Raw genomic sequence first — 19898 nt, 5'->3', positions numbered from 1 at the left:
AACAAAGAAACGATTGACCTCTCACATGATTTTTTTAATGATTATACTTTTATATCTCTTATAAAATGGTGTTATAAATTTTAGATTTATATTAAGTAATATTTTAAGGTTGTCATTATCTATTTTTAAAAAATAAAAATTATATATATTTCAGTTATACAATATGATTATTTGATATATATTAGATTAAGTAATTTTTTCCTAAAACTACTCATGTAGACTCATATATCAAATATGGAAAATGAAATGAATATTATACTTTTATTCTTATACATAAAAATCAAACAATATTTTAGGTGGTTATTGTTAAGAATGTATTATGTATCTCTCCTCTTCAGTACTTACCGTCGTACTACAGTGCAAGGAAGGCAGAAAGGTGTCAGATTGTGCTTAGCAGTTCATAATAAGTATTCAAGAAATATTTGTTGATAGACTGAACAGAAGAAAACCTCATCTATGCTTCATATCTTTGAACATGCATTTTGGTAGAGGGCCTATCATTTATCTCACAGAACTCAACTAGCTCACCTGCAAAGACATACCTAATCAATGATGCAGATTAATAAATCAAATATTCAAACTGTGCCTGGCAATAGAAAGCATGGATATTTAACCGTTACTTTAAGATCTGGAGATCTCCACTATCTTTAAGTTAATTTTCAAAGATTCAAAATATTATTGAACCATAGAAACACCAGGAAGTTAATTTATGCATTTCACAAATCAGTTGCAGATCTTATGTTCAAGAAGGACTCAAAAGGTCTACAGAATCAGGCTCTTCATTTGCAAAACCCAAACTGTTCCCACCCTGCACAAGTGGGTAATTGGCTACGCACAACTGCCCCACAAATGCGCAGCCAGAATCACCCAAACACAACTATTTGCTTTTACATTTGGCAGAAAAATGTTGTGTTAGCGCGAGGCCTTTGTGTTGTGTTGTAGCACCCGAGTGAGGGCTTTTCCCCTCCTCCAGTGACTTTTTAACGTTACAACATAAACATCTACAAGTGAGGATTTATAATACAGATGGTTTCCTAGTGATGCCTTTAAGCTGCTTCAGAATGTATCCCACTGTTACAGCTTGCTCAGATGAAGCTTAAGGTACCTTGGAAAATGGAGATGATAATAACACCTTCCCCACAGTGTTGATTAGGGGTCCAGTGAGACAGTGTGTTTAAAGTGCTCAGCACAGTTCCTGTACCGAAGTACTGAAAAACGTGAGCTACTAATAAAAGTAGAAATAACATCAATTTAATAATATTTAAACATTAATTTTTGGAAATTAAATGATATATATATTTTTTCCTGGGCAAAATATTCAGGGTTCTGAATGACATACACAATTCTGGTTGTTTCATTGACACTAAGGAACATATAAAGGGGCACACGTAGAGTGGTGGATAAAGATTCCCAATTAAAATGATAATGGTTTCACAACGAATTTTCAGGCTTTAAGGGTCCAATGAAATGGATGGCTTTAAAGGCAACAGTGTCTCAGAAGCTGGGCTGTGCTCTAAGACATAAGCCCTGGACAAATGCAATGAATACAGAAACTGCAAACTGAGCTTTTAAAAACAAACTGTGTCTATCACTGAAGTGTATTTAAGGATTGCACAAAATTGCAACCTTTCCCAGAGAACTCAAGTAACACCTACTATTTAGAAAGAGTGCTGGGGTTTAACACTTAACTAAGGAAACAAATAAAATAAAGGAGTCCCAGTCTCAAATTCCAGCTCTTTCCTCTTCAAATAAAACCAAATAAGGGCTACATAGTTTTGTTTTCAAGTATACAAAGTCCAGTTGCCCAAACATTTGTCAGCAATAATTTAATAACAACACATCTGTAGGATTTCCTTGAGGAAAACAAAAGATGAAGAGTGACAAAAATGCATGTGTTAGAAAAGATACATTTTTACAAAGTTGGGGTTTTTTTCCTCTTTTTGTAAGGGGGAATATCTCAGATTGGCCCTAGAATTCTTTTTCCAAATTATGCTTTCTGATACCTTGCTTGAAAGCAAGTAGTGTTAATCAAACAAAAGAAGGGCACTAGGGAAATCAGAAAGATGTAATGCAAGCAGTTAAAAGTGACATGACCTTCTGTAATGTCGCCCGTCACAGACTTATATAGAAACTGATTCTTGGTACTATCCCTTGAATGTAATACTAATAAAGATGACATTTTAAAAAACACACGCAGACAGCCCCAAATGCAGCGTTCCAGCTACGTTACAGCCAAAGAATAAGCAGATAACACTATTTTTAGAAGCATAATATTTTTTCTTTCATAGTCCACATTTGCTGAACATTTGTCATTAACATATACAATATACTATGCAGCTGTATATTTTAAAAATCCGTTTTCAAAATGGAGCAAAACTGCATCTGAAGAATCTGTATGTTTTATACAGTTGTATAGGAGGTCTATTAATATTATGACTTTTAATTATAATTTGACACAACTAAATGCTTTATGATTTGCAAGGAAATAAAATTTTATTTGGCTGAAAATGTTAAAAATGATGCTGGTAATCTGAACAAAAATATGACAATATGTTTAGAATTACTCCACTAGACAAAGATGTATAAGGGAGGGGACCAGTAGGATGCAGAAAAGGCAGACCAAAACAGTAAAAGGATGAGAAAAAGTAGATTCGGGTAAACTTCACTTATTAAAATCATCACGGGACAGTGGATACTGAGTCCTGCTTTTTAATACTAATTTAGGGTGCATGTTTGAAAGCTAAAATGACAAAAGGGGGTTAAAAGTTCCAAGAATAATTCTTAAAACACTTTGTATTATGATTTTCCCAGGGCTAAAGTCTTCCACTTATTTATACCTCTTTAAACAAAAAAGGAAAAATCTTGGTTATGTTACCTTTGTAAGATAAGTATTGAGTACCACAAAGCCAAAAACCCTGGAAAGTCAAAGCTGACACAAACCAGTTTCTTTTATATGTTTACTTTTTCCCTCAGAAATAATCTTTGAATTAAATGGATGTTTTTCTATGTTCAGAATGAATAGTTGCACAATTCAAATTGCTTTACTCAAAACGGTCTATAAAAAAGCAACACATTTAAATTAAAGAAGAAATCACTGCTGTCCAGATGTGCAAGTGCAATGTTAAAAAATTAAAGAAAGAAAACTGTCACAAAAGAAAGAAGTTTCATATTTAATTTTATATTCATAGAACATCCAAATGTGTACAGATGCTTATATTTGGATACATTACAAACTAAATGCTTATTTCCACTCTAGAGATATGGAGGAATTTGGGTAGAGGAGTTTGCTTCAACATGGTCTGGAGTTCATTTATACCATTTTGTGTGTACATAAACCAAGCAGAACAGGCATTTGTGTGCCAATGGATGTATTACATGTGCAAGTATCATATGAAATTATTGAAAGTCTATGAATTGAGAAGATGCATATAACCAACCACTCAGATTATTTCGGATCACTTAAAAGCACTGGAGGTTGGGCTGAAGACTTTTGTGGTCAATAAGATCATTATAGGTGTGCCTGTGCTGTCATTTTCAGCACAGCACACCTGCACCTCTCAAGATTTTTGAGAAGGAACTTTTGCAAAAATGAACGGTGCAATTAACCTGTACGTATAATTTGCTCCACATCTGAAAGAATAATAAAACCCATAAACAGGTCTGGAATACACTGTTTAGTCTATCTCAAAAGCAACAGCATGTATGATGGCTGCTTAGTTTGATTCACGCTATTAAGAATTTGACCTTGGAGTATTTCAGCTACAGTAGTCATCAAGATAACTGAACCACTAGATGTAATAATAATTAGTGTGATAGGCTTGCCAGTGAAGCTGAATATATTGCAATACAAAAGAAGGCAGACTAAAAAGAAAAGCATTATTACTTACTGCTAAAAGACTTCCGGATTTTTACAGAGACACTCAAATACAATTATTTCTTCTTGCAGAATGCGTTTCCTTGGCTCATTCTGGGAAGTGCCATGTTATAATTTAGTCTGATTCTTAATAGGAAACGTGGCTATCAGATGACTTTTGATGCATGCCACTGATTACATACGGCCTGAATTCTGCATCATCAACAACAGCATTCTTATTTGCAGTATAGTATGCTTTGCTGTAAGGTGCAAGGACAGTAACTTTACTTTACTGGCCAAAAGTGTGTAACCTTCTAGTCTTTGTCAGCTTAATATGCAGAAAAACCCTTCCATTAAGAAAGGCTAAATACAATATAAATTCTATAATCAGTATAAGCATCTTAAATGAATTTCTTTTCATATTTCCTTCTCAGTATTCTTAAATGTTCATTTTTATACTTAAACAAAGCACTGTGAACAGAATTCTAGTGTTTATTTGAACTATGTCTCCATCTAAAGGCTTCACAATGTATTGTATTTTCGCTTGTAGGGAAAATTCTAATCTTGGCGTCTTTACAATATTAATATTGCATGTTAATTTGATTGAGCAGGGAAAAAATAGGTCAACTATTAACTTGCAATGTGCTTTTTAAAAACTAATGCTTTCTTGAAGCAATATTATTTTTCGGGTTAAAAATTATACAAAAGGCCAAAAAATTGAATTGTTTAATGTGCTTTGCAAATGAAATTGAAAGATAACTAGACTTACCACTAATCTATTTTATAAAATTTAATATTTTCAAAGCAAAACATTTTTGTTCATTAATAATAAACAGATTTCAAACAAAAAAGAAAATTATATGCTTTAGCCTCTCTCTACAAAACGAAGTTTCCATTCCAGAAGCACAAATCTGTAACAAAAAAGGGCACAATTTTAAATGTCTCAGGTTTTAAAAACAACCTTAGGAATTTTTTTAAACTGTCTAATAAAGAGTCCACATTATCTATTTAAAACATGTTCTGCAAAGCAGGGGGAGGGAGCTGCTATGATCTCCAGCCTTTTCCACTCTTCTCAGAAATGTTCTTCACTCTAACCCCATCAGATACGTTTGGGAGCATTAGAGTTGCAATAGGCAAGAAGTTCTTTTCAGGTAAATGTATAGTTTAGCAGATATAATAAAGGTAAATGCTACACTTCAGGAAGATTAGGTACCTTTAAAGAATAGAATTTGAAAACAGAAAACCAATAATCTTGGAGATTAATATGAGCAAACTTTTGAACCATATTGCTCTGTTAGGTTTGATTTACTTTTTACAAAAATTCACTGCTACTGCCTATTTTAAGCAATGTAATTGGGAGTAGTAGAGGGGGTGAGAAGAATAGGTGGACATTTGAAGAGAAAAATATTCTGATGCTAATTTGATTTTTCTTCTTTTTTTTTTTTCCCTTGTGCCTAGAATATTTTGAGGCCTGAGAACATTATGTCAGAAAGTCTAACTTTAAAAATGGAGCAGATTTTGAATGTCAAAAAATCATAGAAAACTTCAGTTTTTTCCTTGTATTTCTTTTCTATAAATAATAATGATAAAATATTTTTTACCTTTTTGGTAAAGAATAATCACCTCCCAAAAGACAGCCTATGTGGGTTTAGACCTACATTGGAACTGGAAAGAATGTGTGTGGTGAATGGTGAATTGTAGCACAAAAGCCTGCATGAAAAGGATGTTCAGGAAACCTCACACAAAACCTCTGTATCCATTTTATCATGAGCTTCCCACAATATAACACAAGAGCTCTATATTCTAGGAAAAGCTTGCCTGGTCCACTTATCATTTCAGCTTTATGTAGTGTACTGTGTGATTGCTAAATTAGTGCATAATGTATTTATAATATTTATAGTTCCAACATTTAGTCAAATAACCTTTATGTAAGATTTATGTTGATTTTTTAAAAATTTCTCATTTAATGGCAAATTATGAGGAGCATGTTTCATAAAGATAATTCTCCATTTAAATTCATCAGTCCATTAAATATTAAAATTATGTTTCTGATGCAACCGAGAACAAATTTGTCCAGCTTCAGTGATTATTTGCACTCATAAAAATTAGGCTTGATTAATAAAATTTAAATGCTTGATTAAGTTGACATTTTTACGTTCTATTCTGATTTATTAAAATTAGTCCTTGTGCCCAGGCCTGGCATGCTAGTAGGTTTACCTTTCTCCTTCTCTTAGTCAACATCCAGAGTGAAGCTGTTAGGAAAGAGTATTTTGCTATGGACTCAGTGATGGTCTCAGGGAAGGAAATGCCCTGTTCTCTGCTCATGGTGCTGCTGGCCTTTGTCTTTATGTCCTGTGCATGGTGGAGATTTGTATTACGATAATCAAGAAAAATGTTTCCTCCAAATATCTATGGATATGATCTGTAAAATGGCATACATTTTTGGTATTTCTATAAATTTCAGTTTTCAAGAAGCTTTAATCCGTAGAGGATTGTTCACATTTCTTTGTCAGCTTTTTTTGTTGATAAAAATGTAGTTTTCATTTTGTGGGACTTCCATATATATAGCAGGGGGATTACAGACACAGGAAATCTTTCTGTGGCAATTTTACTATCTTTGTCCACAAGTTCAAAACCAAGAAGGACTAATGGCCATGGAAAACCACTCTCTTCAATAGTTCTTACAAGTGAACTGTTTAAGAGAGGTGGTTACTTCTACTATGTTTAGACACCCATTTTACCCCCACTGGTTTGCCCTGTTTTATACATAGTCAGGTGCCTAATTATCATTTACTGAGCACTCACTATATGCTTAACACAGTGTGCTGTCTCTTTAATCCTCACAAGACCTCAACAAAGGTAGGTATTATCCCCATTTTACTGGTGAGGAAACTGAGGCTTAGGGAAATGAACAAATTCACACAGCTAACAAGTAGAAGGTCTGAAATTTAATGCCAGGTCTCTGTAATTTCAAAGTTTGGACTCTTAACCTCTACCAACTGTAAAGTGGTAGTGGCAACACTCATTTTTAAGATGTTTCTGCTCTTGCCCATGGGAGTGTAACATATCTGGAAACTTTGTTTAGGTGAACTGTCTCTCATTTAAGCATGTTACCAGAATATGGTTATTGTTTAAAAAATAAGTGATATGGTATCATGACTATTTTCTTTTTCTTGAATGATGAAATAAATTCAATAACACATGAAAGAAAATGCCCTTGAAAGCATATTTTAGTTTGGTTACCTGCACATACTACTCCAGTTCCATGTACAGAAAGGCTTTAAAATTACATGCTCTTAATAAATTTAACTCATGGAACACTAAAAAACTCTCAGGTTTATTGGACTCCCAACAATGGTTCTGATTTATAAACTTTTTCCACAAACAGATAAAGACATATCACTTGGTTTCTATTTTTCGTTTGTTAACTGAAGTCCTGCCATTTCTTGTCCCCTTTCTGGACTAGGGACAGTAAGTCTCCACAAATATTGTATGAAACCTTCAGCTAACACCACCCCACCACCCGGGGCACGATGCAAACTAGTCCTGGGATCATGAGTCGGCCAGAAGGTGCTTCTGTTGGTCCTACATGCTATCTCCCTCACCATAATGTGTCAAGGAGTTTTGGCCATCTACCAAGAGGAGGGTGTAAAATCATTTAGAAAGAACCACCAGAACATCACTAGAAATAGGTGGGAAAACACATCCACCCTGAGAAGTGAGACCCAAACCATGGATATCCTTTTTTCTCCTCTCCTAAGTCCCACTCTTCAACGACAGAAATGACAAAATTGTGGAGGCAGACCTTTTGGAAAGGGAACAGGAATAATAAAACTACTTGGTTGACAAATGGGTAGATGCTTGGGTTGGACACTTTGGAAAACCACTGAGATGGTGAATTCTTTGGATCCATGGGAGACTTTGAGGAGAGTTTAGGAAGTTGGTTTTCAAATGAGTTCCTGGGGATCCAGGAGTCAACTGGGGTTCAAATAAGAGAAATTCAGCCATTTATGGGGGCAAGATATTCAGGTTTCCTTCAAGGCTGCCAAGACAATTCATTTGGTGGAAAAAGAGCTGGATTTCAGGGCAGAAATCCTCTATAGGAATGAAGAGTATCTCTTTACCTTGTTACATTCTCATATGTATCTTTGGGGAATCTGAGCAGGTGGGAGCGATTCAGAAAGATGGCGAGGGCTGCAGTGTGAGAGTAACTATAAGCGTCCTCTGCAGCAACTACCACTAACTTTAAATTCTAAGTATCTCTCCTGAGTCCTAATAGATCTAGAGCAAAAGAAGTCTGCCTTCTAGACAGGAGGAGCTTTAGTATATTGACTTTTAAAAATAGAACTGTTTTCCTTTACACCTTTCTCTATGTGAACTGACATGTCACGTACAGGTAACACTCATCTTCCCATTTGAAGTTGAGCTGCAGTTTGAGAATAGAGTAAAAAGACAGACAATACACTGAAGTATTAAAGGCAAACATGGAGTTACTGAGTGAAGGGACAGACGGAGGAGTGGAATAGAGCTGTGGTCACAGATAGGTAGACCCTCTTTCTTTATATATGCAGCACACGCACACGTATCTGGGATGATCTAAATGTTTTTTGGCCGCACGCTCTGCATTTCACATATAGACCTCCATCACTGCACCTATTATACCCACGTATTCCACTTAGTTGTTTGTTTCCCTCACTAGACCACAGACTGTCATGGGCAAGGACCAGGTCTTTTTTTCTCTCCTTCTTTTCTCTCTCTCTCCCTTTCTTTTATTTGTATTGAAGTATAATAGATTTACTGGGACCAGGTCTTAATCATCTTTGGACAACAGCTAGCACAGTGCCTGCAAATGTTCAATACATCTTTGTTGAATGAAAATTAGACAATTTTTGATGTGGAAAAAGAATCAGATTAACATACTTAGTATTCATTCATTAAACATTTTTTGAGCAACTACTGTGCTGCTATATCTGAGACATCTTGTTCTGTGCTGGGATTAGATACACAGATGGAAGATACAGTTAGAACAGTCTGGGGCAGGTGAAGAAGACCCCCGGTGAGCTTTTTATTATAATACATCTAGGGGGATATGGGGACTGAGAGGGGAGGGTTCACTTAAGCTCTTGGAGTATATGATGGTAGAGATGGGTTGGTAGGCGTACGGGTGGGTGAGAATGGGCAGGAAGTCAGAGACGGCTCGCCAGGAGAAATCATGCAGATAACTGGTGGTTACCCAGGCATATATATATAAAATATTAAAACCTTAATGGGTGGCAAGTCAGTATTGACTACCAAAAATATTCAAAATGCATATACCCTGACCCAGAAATTCCCCTTCAAGGGCTTTGTCAAAAGACATTACCGACGACCTGCTCAGAGATCTGTTTAGGATGTTTCTTTGCAGCATTCTTTGAGATGGCATAAACACTGGAAACAAACATTTCTAAAATGAGTGTTTAATTGAGAAAAAATAAAGTATTCATATGGTGAAAATTATTCAGTCGTTAAAAATCATGTTTTCCAGTAATCTGAGGGAAACTCAAAGTAGGTATGCTAACCGTACCTTTAATGTGATCCAATTTTCGTAAAAAATAAAATATATATGACAAGCAAGAACCACACCTTACATTTGCAAACATATTTTTTCTTAAGAAAAGAGTAAAAGCTATAGAGAGAGTGTATTGACTATTTGGGAAACTACAAATACACTCGGCTCCAGATACTGCTGCTGCCGCCATAGCTGTCCCAGCCACCCTGGGTCCTCCTCTGTCAAGACCATGTCAAGACCCCATCCCTCAAAGCTCCCCTTCCCCCATGGCAGAAGACCACTACTTGACCTCCTCCTCCCCTGCGGGGCCTTGATCTGCGCACGCCTAGGCTCCCATCTGCTCATCAACACCCACAGGGTCTCCTCCAAGTTCACGGTGCAGCTCATCCTAGAGCAAGGTGCCCCAGGAGAGCCAGGCCCTCGCAAGGGAGTGTGCCCACCTCTTTGTGGGCAGGCCTTCTGAGCTCAACCCCTTCGATTTTTGGCACCTGCAGCAAGGACTTCAAGTGCTCCAGCCACCTGTCCTGGCACAGAGCCACACATCGTGCCGGATGGCCCGCTGCACATCTGTTCTGGTGCCCATGCGGCTTCCAGGTGCAGCACGAGCACCTCCACTAAGTTCAAGACCAGGCCTGCACTGCCCTTCCCTGGGCCACCACATCTGTCCCACACAGCACCACCCACACAAACTCACTGCCAGTGCAGAGGTTACCGCCTTATCCTAGACCTCAGTTTCCCCAACTATACAAAGAGAGAAGCATCATTGCTTCCTTCTTTTTTTTTTTTTTTTGCGGTACGCGGGCCTCTCACTGCTGTGGCCTCTCCCGTTGCGGAGCACAGGCTCCGGACGCGCAGGCTCAGCGGCCATGGCTCACGGGCCCAGCCGCTCCGCGGCATGTGGGATCCTCCCGGACCGGGGCACGGACCCGCGTCCCCTGCATCGGCAGGCGGACCCCCAACCACTGCGCCACCAGGGAAGCCCCATTGCTTCCTTCTTTGCTTTCTGTTGTGTTATGTGGACCAAGTCTTTGCCCACCCTGGGCCTGTGGAATGGGTGCATTGGAGGAGAGGCAGAGAACACAGGCCTGGGAACCAGTTGGAAGTGGGTTCCAGTCCCACCGTGCTGTGTGAGCCTTTGCAAGTGGCATAAGCTCTCTGAGCTTTGTTTTCCTGCTCTCCCAAGTGGTGAATGGTTGCTTTCTGGGTGAAAGAGATGACAAAAGAGAATGGGGCACTGTCTGGTTCATTTCTGTACCTCCCCGCTTCTGCCCACTATTTCCACCTTTTGCCCATTAAACATTCCATTCTCAAAACCAAAAAACACACAAACGAACAATCCTGCTGGAATACAGGGGAGATAGAGCTGAAGCTATATGGTTTGGGTGGGGCATATACACATGAGGAATCCTCTATGCCATGCTCGAAGATATTACAGAAAGACAAAAGTAGCAGAGGGGAAAAAATCAGCATTTTGTTTCAGAACTATCACCTTCCTACAAGTCTTTAGGTAAGAATACAAGCTGTGATTTTGGGGAAAGTTGCCAGAAAAATACAAGACATCCAGTTAAATTGGAATTTAGATAAATAATGAATATTATTTTTATATAAATATCTCCTGTTGTTTATCTGAAATCCCAATTTAACTGGGCATCTGTATTTTTTCCTTGCTAAATCTGGCAACTCTAAACTTGGAACAAATTCAGAGGGCTTCAGGGGTTGGAGCTCGAGGAAAATCTGCAAGGCAGAAGGCCTTGGTCACCTGAGAGAGAGGGAATGTAGCATGGTGGTGGGAGTGGGGCACTTGAGGAGAGTGGGAAAAATGTGGAAATCCTGTTGGGGTATGTCCAGAGCCTGATGAGGTGATGGTCATCAGTGTACAGGGCACCAGTCTGTAGACTGAGTGATAATCTGGCACATCTAAGTGGATGAACAGATTTGAGACGGTCACAAGGGATGAAATTTTCTACTGACATCTGATTGGCTGTTGGTTTCTACCTCTTTATGCTTGTGATCGTGCTGGAAAAATAAAGGTCTGGTTCTTTTCATGGTCTTCCTCACATTTTTGCAAGCTGGTGACCTTCTTAAAAATTTGAGAAAATTTGTTGAAATAAGCAGGAAAAAGAAAAGAGTGATCATCAATTTTTAGATGTGTTTACAGGCTGTATGACTCAGTGCTGCTTCTGTTAAGAGCAAGTACATGGTCTTTTTTGGTACTGAGATGCAAACTCAGGAGGCTCTGATCTACGCTACTTTCTGTGAACGATAAAGCCCTTATTGACGTGCCAAGAGTCTGACCACGCACCAAAAGTGCTTTTCACATGGAGTCCGCTCCTCTCAGCTCAGCTTTGGCCAGTCTTTTCAGATCCTGTTAGGAATATTTCACTTATTCAATAGTCTACTTATTCAAATATTCCACCAGGACGACTTCTTTGGAACTGAGCGTACTGGCTGAGAAAATAATAAACGAGTCTGATTTGCAGGAAATCAGGTCAAACAAACAGATTTTTCTTTGGTGGATGATCCTAAATTGTCCAATCAACAGCATTTATGGTGGCAAAGGAAATTCTCTCCTTACAAGCTTTATTTCTAGACATCAATGTTCTGGGCCTAAGTGGAAAAGTCCCAACAAAAACAACAAATATAGTCAGTGCTATTCTAAAGGGGAAAAGAAGCATGGAGGGCTTTGCCATGTGAGGGAACTAACAAAACATTTCAGTATTTCCTAAAGTATTTTAGCAGACAGATTTGGGCTCAATTGGTATCACAGTGAGAGCATGAGTCAGAGAATGATTTCATTGATCTAGCCTACTCTTCAGTCTTTTAATGCCTCCATTGATTAGGCAACTAAGATTGTTAAGTGGGAGGCATATCATGACAGTAAAAGCGAATGCTCTTTTAAAATGTAATTAAAAAGCACTGCTTGAAGAATTTTTGAATGTCAAAGATTTTCTTCACTAATGTGAAGGATTTTTAGCTTTGATTTACTCTTCCATGCTCACCTGGGTGGATGGAAGGTAGTCCTCCCTGTCATGAATGTTTTTTGAAATGAACGGGGTCACCTGGGATCAAACAGGTGATCAGTACCCATTCTTGAGAGGTCACCAGGTACCGCACAGGAAGGAATCTGGGGATACCTGGGATTCCAGGTAAGGCTCCAAACAGTTAGAAAGTGGATCCCTTGGTAAAGGCATGCCTAAACGTGTACCACAGAAATACCCTGAGGCTTCAGAATAGGGCAGAGCTGGGTTTGCGCCCCACTTACTCTATGGAGTTTGTTATTCCTCATTCTCTTTGATTCTGAATTTCCTCTTTTGTAAAATGAGGATAAAACCATTTAGAATCATTTACTTGATATAATTATTATGAAGTAAAGCAGGAACTAACACAGCATTGTAAAGCAATTATACTCCAATAAAGATGTTAAAAATAATAATAATTAAAAAAAATTATTATGAAGAATTAAAGGAGACTATGTCTCTAAAAGGCTTAGCAGGATACCCGATACATTCAAGTTGCTCCATTTTCCTGAATGAGAGGTGAGGAGGACATGGGGGTGGAGTGGGGAAAATGAGGGTTTTCCAACAATCTGTTTGCTTAAAGATAGAGTTAGTACTACTGACCATTCTGAAGCTTTAAGGAGAAATGTGCTCAAAAGGTACCCAGGGAGACCTGGGATGGACCAAAATATAGCCTCAAGAGGAAATGTAGTTGAGTGGTGTGATAAGGAGTGCAAACTTCACAAAGACTGACAGATCCTAACACCCACTCTGCCACTTTCTAACTAACTGTGTGCCTTTGGAACCATTTAACCTTTCTACCCTGTTTCCCTGTATGTGCAGTAGTAATGATGACACCTGTCTCAGTGAGTATAATAGAGCTCTGGTTTCTTTGGCCAACCTGTTTCTTTCATCCTCTGAGATTTGATTTCCCCTCTCTCAAGGAAGGGCTCTTGTAGCCATGCTTCTTCCACGTATGTTCCCTTCCTTGTCACAGAGAAGACAACAGGCGGTCACCTGATTTAGGAGGCCCCAACACACGGGCTGGGCTGACACAATCATCTTCTCTCTCCTGGGGGAAAACTAAATGACATGATAAAAGAAACTGCTTAACGCAGTGCCCAGGGTGTAATGAGGATTCGAAAATTTTTAACTCCAAAGTAAAGATCACTTCCTGGCATCTACTCTTACAAAATCTCAGTTTATAGTAACTGTAATGTGGATAGTTGGTACGAGCCCAATGGGCAGTGCAGAGGTGATTTTCCCCTGGTTCTGGAGTGACGGCTTAAACCAAGAGAAGTATGACATTCATGCCACAGACATTTCTGAATGAAGTTTGTATTAAACAGTTTTCTCTGGAAAAGTCTAAAAATTCTTATGCTATAAATTTTAATGTCATGGTCCAAGCAGAGATAGATTTAGATCTAGAATTGCTTATTTTTAACAAGTCTGACTGAGAAACAGCAGAGGTGAAATACCATTGCTAACCACACCTCTTTCTCATGTGCATCTCTAAGTCTACAGCATTAGATTCAGGAACGGCTGTTCCCTTATCCTGTCCTCAACGGGTTCAGCTCATTATATGCAGCAAAACTCACTTGGCAAGGATTACATCTCATTTTTTTTCGTTAAACTAGAACAGGCGCCATGGTGGGGAAAAGGTAGGGGGTTTCAGTTCCTGTGATCTTTAAGTCTCCAAAAAGGAAATGGTCTCCTTAATAAACAATAAACAGACAAAGAAATCCTTTCCTATTTTAGTATTAATCTCAACTATCCACCAATATTTTGAAGACAGAATTTTTACCCAGCTATGTACTTTTTATCTTTTACAGTATTTATTTCCTTTTCTCTTACAACTTCTTATGCCATGGAAATATTATTTTCTTTTTTCTTTCGCTACACAAACCTGAAGTTTATTTTGATTTGTTTTTCTTTTATAATTTTCATCCTAATTGAATTTTCTCAGCTGAATAATGTACAGATGATTTTTTGTGTGTGACAGAATATCCACTGCCCTCCCACGCCCCCCGTTTTTCCTGAAACAGAAAGTTTCCTGATTTGGAATCAGCCAATGGTGTGATTAATGCACTTCAGAGATTCCCTAAAGTTTTCACACACGCTGAAAAATTCTTCATTGTTTTGGGGATACTAATAAGGACTTATGGCAAAGTACCATTCTTCCAGGGCTATCTACTACGCGGTAGACAAGTAGTCAGACACAGCATAGCAACCCCTCAAAACACTTCTCTTAATTTACATATATGTGCTCGTGAATATGTGTGTGTGTGTGTGTGTGTGTGTGTGTGTGTGTGCAATCTATAACCAGCAAAGTATAACCCAGGTTTCTTTTCAAAAGGAGCAACCATTTCAAATGCACAGCTGGGTATGGCAGAAAACACGTAATTAGACAAATTGGATTTAAGAGTTACGTAAGGTCTCAGCTGAGCCAGTGAATGAGAAGCTGAATGGAGCGTTGTGATTGCTGCTCTGGTGCCTGGAAAGAACAGAATATGTGGATATGTGTGTTTCGGGCAAATAAAAGGCAATCACTGGGAGTTATGGGGTGTAGTTGGCATTCCATGAAAGTTAGACTGTAGCATGTTTCACAGTGGCCTGTGTTGGAGCATAAAATATTGTCCATGGCTACAAGGGGGATTCAGTCAGAGATATGCCCACAGGGAAGGATTTGTAAGTACTATATCAGAGTTATATTTTGGGGGAAAAAGGGCAGTAGAAAAATTTACATAATATGTTAACTTTTCAATAGGCTTATAAAAATTCTCAGAGAATTTTAAATACAAGGGGGTACTTTATATATGATTACTTTTCCTCTAAAAGTGGACCTTTCCAGCCAAGGCAGGTATATTCTGAAGAAAATAACAAGCAAAGTCTATAGTTTCAGAATTTTTTTACTAAGAATACTGAAACCAATGACTAAATATTGAAGATAAGCCCCCTCATAGGATTAAGAAGCTGAAACTAAATTACCACTTTTTGGCAAACATCCTTATTTGCAGATTTGTCTCAAGGCAACTGAATGAAAAGTAGATTTTTGTGGGATGAATTGGGAGATTGGGATTGACAGATATACACTAATATGTATAAAACAGATAACTAATAAGAACCTGCTGTATAAAAAATAAATTAAATTAAATTTTTTTTAAAAAAGTAGATTTTCTTCTCTCTCGACAACCTCCTGGAAATAAATGGGACAAAAAGGACTTGGCTCAGAGAGTCCTATCTTCTTAAAGAAAACATCCTGGATTAATTGACAAAGGTGCCTATTAGTCCCCACGACACCAAGGCTTATGGCATTTGGGGCTTGTCTGTCAGTGTGCAAGTTAAATATATATCCATAAATCCTTGCCAATAATAATAACAACGCCTTGTCTGTTGATCCTGCCTAACCATTAAAATCTCTAATAGCAATCTCATGTTTGGTTTGATAAACTTTACAAAAAAATGTCTGAACACCTCTAATTTGCAAAACACGTGCTAGAGACGGTGGCAAGTACAAAGATGAACAGTTCCCTACCTCAAATTTATAATCTCATGAGAGAGACAGAAATATATCAAATAACATACGGAAATAAACGTGGTGCGTTGTTGGCAACCTTGCCATGGTACTTGGTGGTTGTGCATCTGGATTTTTCTTTTATTTTGATGATAAAGAAAATTATTTTGAAGAAGTCTATTTTGCTTGTGTAACCATTTAAAGTATATTTTGCTTGAGTTATTTAAACAGAAAATTCTTTTATGTCATATGTATGTCTGTGCAATCATTATGATGCTATTATAACAAAGTATTATATAATACTACTAAACTTATGATCAAATAACTCTGTTTCCTGTGTCATTATGGGCACAATAGTTGGCAAAAGTCCTGATTATCAATCAAATGGAGGCCCTTAATGGCAAAAAAAAAAAAAAGAAAAATCAGTGTAATCTGATGTGGACAAATAGCTACCAAAGAGATCCTTATGTTTGACAAACCCTTAAATTATTCTCAACAGCTGTCTACAGAATTATAAAATTGCAAATGTTCTATGTGGATAAGACATTCCCCTCCCATTTATTTACATATGGGAAAGTTTTTCAAGCTGTATGTTTGCTAGGGGCGTAGTGACTGAGATAGCCTAAGGGGAATGAAGACTGGTGGGAGAATAACAAACGTGATTGTAATGTGGCTAGCTTCTGCTTCTCAGTCTAAAACTCTTTGAGAGAGAAAAGGTTGTCTCATACATTCGAAAAACTTTCAAAAATGCCGGAGAGGGCAAGTGAGTGCAATATAACTTTCCTTAGGTTAAATGAAAGCTCTTGATCTATGAGCCAGTATCCTGATACACCCCTGACACAGAGAAGGGTATTTGTTATTGTTCAGTGAATGAACACTGAATTAAGGTACTTTATGCACTTTTCTAGGCCAACAACCATCAAGTCTTCCTTCCCTCCAATGACAGACCACAGAGAACTGTCTTAAATAAAATACATTCGTTTGGTCTGACCATAGGTAATTTTGTGATATTATGTCTTAACTCAGGATTCATTAAGACATAAAAACAAGTAAGGAGCATAAAAGAAATAATCATTTGGAATAACCAACTTATACCTAAAAATCGTAAGTCATTCTTTGGTGTGCTCTCAATTATAGTTCCTACCAAAATGAGTAATGCTAGAAATAGGTGAATACTTTCTATTGTGTTAGGACCAAAGAGCTGTCAGTTTTGAACTGATAAAACTTTCCCCCAAACTTGAGTATTTACAGACAGAATTTCTGGTTTGCAAAACCGAATTCAATGTTGATCTTGATGGAGAGACTAGGAATAAGAACAAAAACACATGCAAATGAGAAAGTAGGGACTTACTGTATCGCGTTGCCTGTTATCTTTCCCTGATATTATCAAGAAGTAGTTCCATGTCAACAGTAACAACAAAACCATTGGTATCATGTAGAGCTCAAAGTTCCAGACAACAAAGAGAAAGAGCTGGAGGAGAGAGAAGGAAGAAGAAAAAGATGAGTCAACTCTGAATTTCACTAAATGGACTCTCTTATCCATACTGCACTTCCAAAAAGCACACAATTAAATGCTTCAGAACAGAAAGACTTGTCTTGAAAACAAAAACTTGAGAACTTGTCAGGCATTTTTCTAAAAGCACAACCGACCCCTGGAAAGTCACTAAGATTTTTACTTTGTTTAATTTCTATGAAGGAAAAACTGATATCACTACATTGTCAATGAGGCAATTATAATTTTTCTCCTCCAGTGAAATTATTGTTAGGTTGGACAAAATAAAGTTTTAAAAAGGAAAGGCAGCAAAATGAGCTTCACTACATTGTCAGAAATAACTGGCCTATCTGCCTTAATGATAAAGGATGAATCACCATTTAATATCAGAAACTTTAAAAAAATCTCACATGGATTACACAATGTAACAAGCATAATAGGCAGATGAAAATACCAAGTCTACACAAGAGAGCTCCCAAGATTTCACATTATGAATAATAGAACTGCTACCAACAAGTGTAAAAAATTCAGCCTTGCCATAGAAATCAAACAGCTATTAAAAAAATGGAGTAACTCTGTCAAAGGAAAATTTTAAATGTCCACCTTTATTATCTTTTAAAACTACCTACTTCTCTAAGTATATAAATGATTTTTAAAATTGTATGAGGAATGTAAGTTTAAGAACTCACCTAGGCTGGCAGAAGGAACCATTTTAAGAGCATCTGCGTCATAAAATAACCAGCAATGGTTATAAAGTGTGACTCATCCCCATTCCCCACCAGCCTCTTATAACCCTGCACAGATCATCTAAATTCTCTGGGTCTGTGGACCCTGCTGCCAAATTAAGGTAATTTAAGTCAGATGGTAGTTAAGAGCCAGATTCCACCCTTGGTGCTAACTAGTCCTATAACCTCTGGCATGGTATATATCCTCCCTTTAGTTTCTTCTTCTGTAAAATGGGGATGATAAGAGTATCCACCTGAGAGGTGGCTGTGACAATTAAACAGTTGAAATGTGTTAAGGATTTAACACACTGCTTGGTACTCAGTAAGTGCTCAAAAAAAGTATTGTGTAAATGATATCAATACATTACAAAATTGAGAAAGTTAACTATTTATTAACTAAGGTCCTCAGGTAGTACATATTCTAATACTGAAAACTAGAAAGTCATCTGCCTGCTAAGCTTTAGCTGAACCAAAGTATAATTGGGAATTTGAGCCAGCTGGTTGGGGTCATGCAAACATCCTGCCCTTGACAGATCAGAAGGGTTAGGAGCTGTGCCCTAAGAACACTCACATCAGGCACAGCAGCATGGGCTGTTTGCAGCCTTCTTAACAAACCTCAGCCAAGCCCACAGCCTATTCAAATTGCAGAGAAAATGAACCTGTATGGAGTGGTAGAGGGACCCCTGGCCCACGGGCCAGAAGACTGGTTCTGGGCCTTAGAAAATCACTCTCCCTCAGTGTTTTCATTTCTCAACATAGGTCTGTAGATCTGATCCCCTCTAACATCCTTTCTCTAATATTTAAAATGACTTCATGATGTTACTGTACCATCAGGGATTGTTTTAATGTGATATTAAATTTTGAAGACTGTATATTTTACTGAATTATTTGATATTCACAACCCACATGGACACCAAAAAGCATAAATAATGGTTTAGTAACCCAAGAAATGAATTTTGTACAGAATTACATGGTAACCATAGATTCAAGTTCCTGAATAAGAAAAATCTCAAATATGTTAATGCGTGGAACATAAGCCATATCTTCTCTTTCACCAGAAAAGTATAAAGATTTCTAGAAAAGGAAAATATTTCTGTTTAATTTTTGAAATATATACAATATATTTAAAGATGATACAAATTATAACTGATGGCTATGATTATTCTATTAAAGTATATTTAAAAAATATAATTTTTTATTCAGGAAGTGATTTAAGGCAAATTTGATAGACATCAACATATATGAAAGAGAAAATTAGTTTTTGCTAGAATCCATATTAATTCTTTACATATTTATTTGTAAAATTTTGACAATCATTAAAATATAAGCTCTTTAAAGGAAGGGATTTTTTTTTTTCTTTTTGCTCACTGTTCTATCCCCAGAGCATAGAGTAGTGCTTGGGGCATAGTAGGTGCTCAATAAATATATATTTGCTGAATAAATGGATACTGGGTTCCCAAGTCATTTAACATAAGTCTACTTAATTATTTGCATTAGTAGAAGTCCTATAGAGCCACTATTTAAACCCAACTGACATCTGGAAAATGTATTCAGAATTACAACCTGTGATAGCACTAATGAATTTCTCCCTGAGGCACATAAGGTAGAAGAAGTACCTTAGTACTTCTAGAAAAATTGTCTTTCCATTCTGGCTATGCAGTCATGAACAGTCTTTCCTTTTAGACCTTCTTATATAGTTGCCTTTTCCAAGGATATTCACTTGACTCAGTGTATTCTGGTCTCATGGATGGGACTCAGATTATTCCATTG

At 37.4% G+C, this 19898-nt stretch overlaps 1 protein-coding gene across 3 annotated transcripts in view; it reads right to left on the bottom strand.

Annotated features, from left to right (window-relative positions):
- Positions 1-19898, bottom strand: part of MCTP1 (multiple C2 and transmembrane domain containing 1) — a 539870-nt gene that overhangs the window by 78119 nt on the left and 441853 nt on the right. For all 3 annotated transcript variants that reach the window (XM_007469753.1, XM_007469754.1, XM_007469755.1), the window contains one exon: positions 17263-17382. In XM_007469753.1, the coding sequence (XP_007469815.1) occupies positions 17263-17382 (120 nt within the window). The remainder of the gene's footprint in view (positions 1-17262; positions 17383-19898) is intronic.

Source organism: Lipotes vexillifer, unplaced genomic scaffold, assembly GCF_000442215.2.
Source record: "Lipotes vexillifer unplaced genomic scaffold, Lipotes_vexillifer_v1.1 scaffold67, whole genome shotgun sequence".
NCBI classification, from domain to species: domain Eukaryota; kingdom Metazoa; phylum Chordata; class Mammalia; order Artiodactyla; family Lipotidae; genus Lipotes; species Lipotes vexillifer.
The sequence above is the reverse complement of the archived record's forward strand: the minus strand, read 5'-3'. Positions and strand labels throughout refer to the sequence as shown.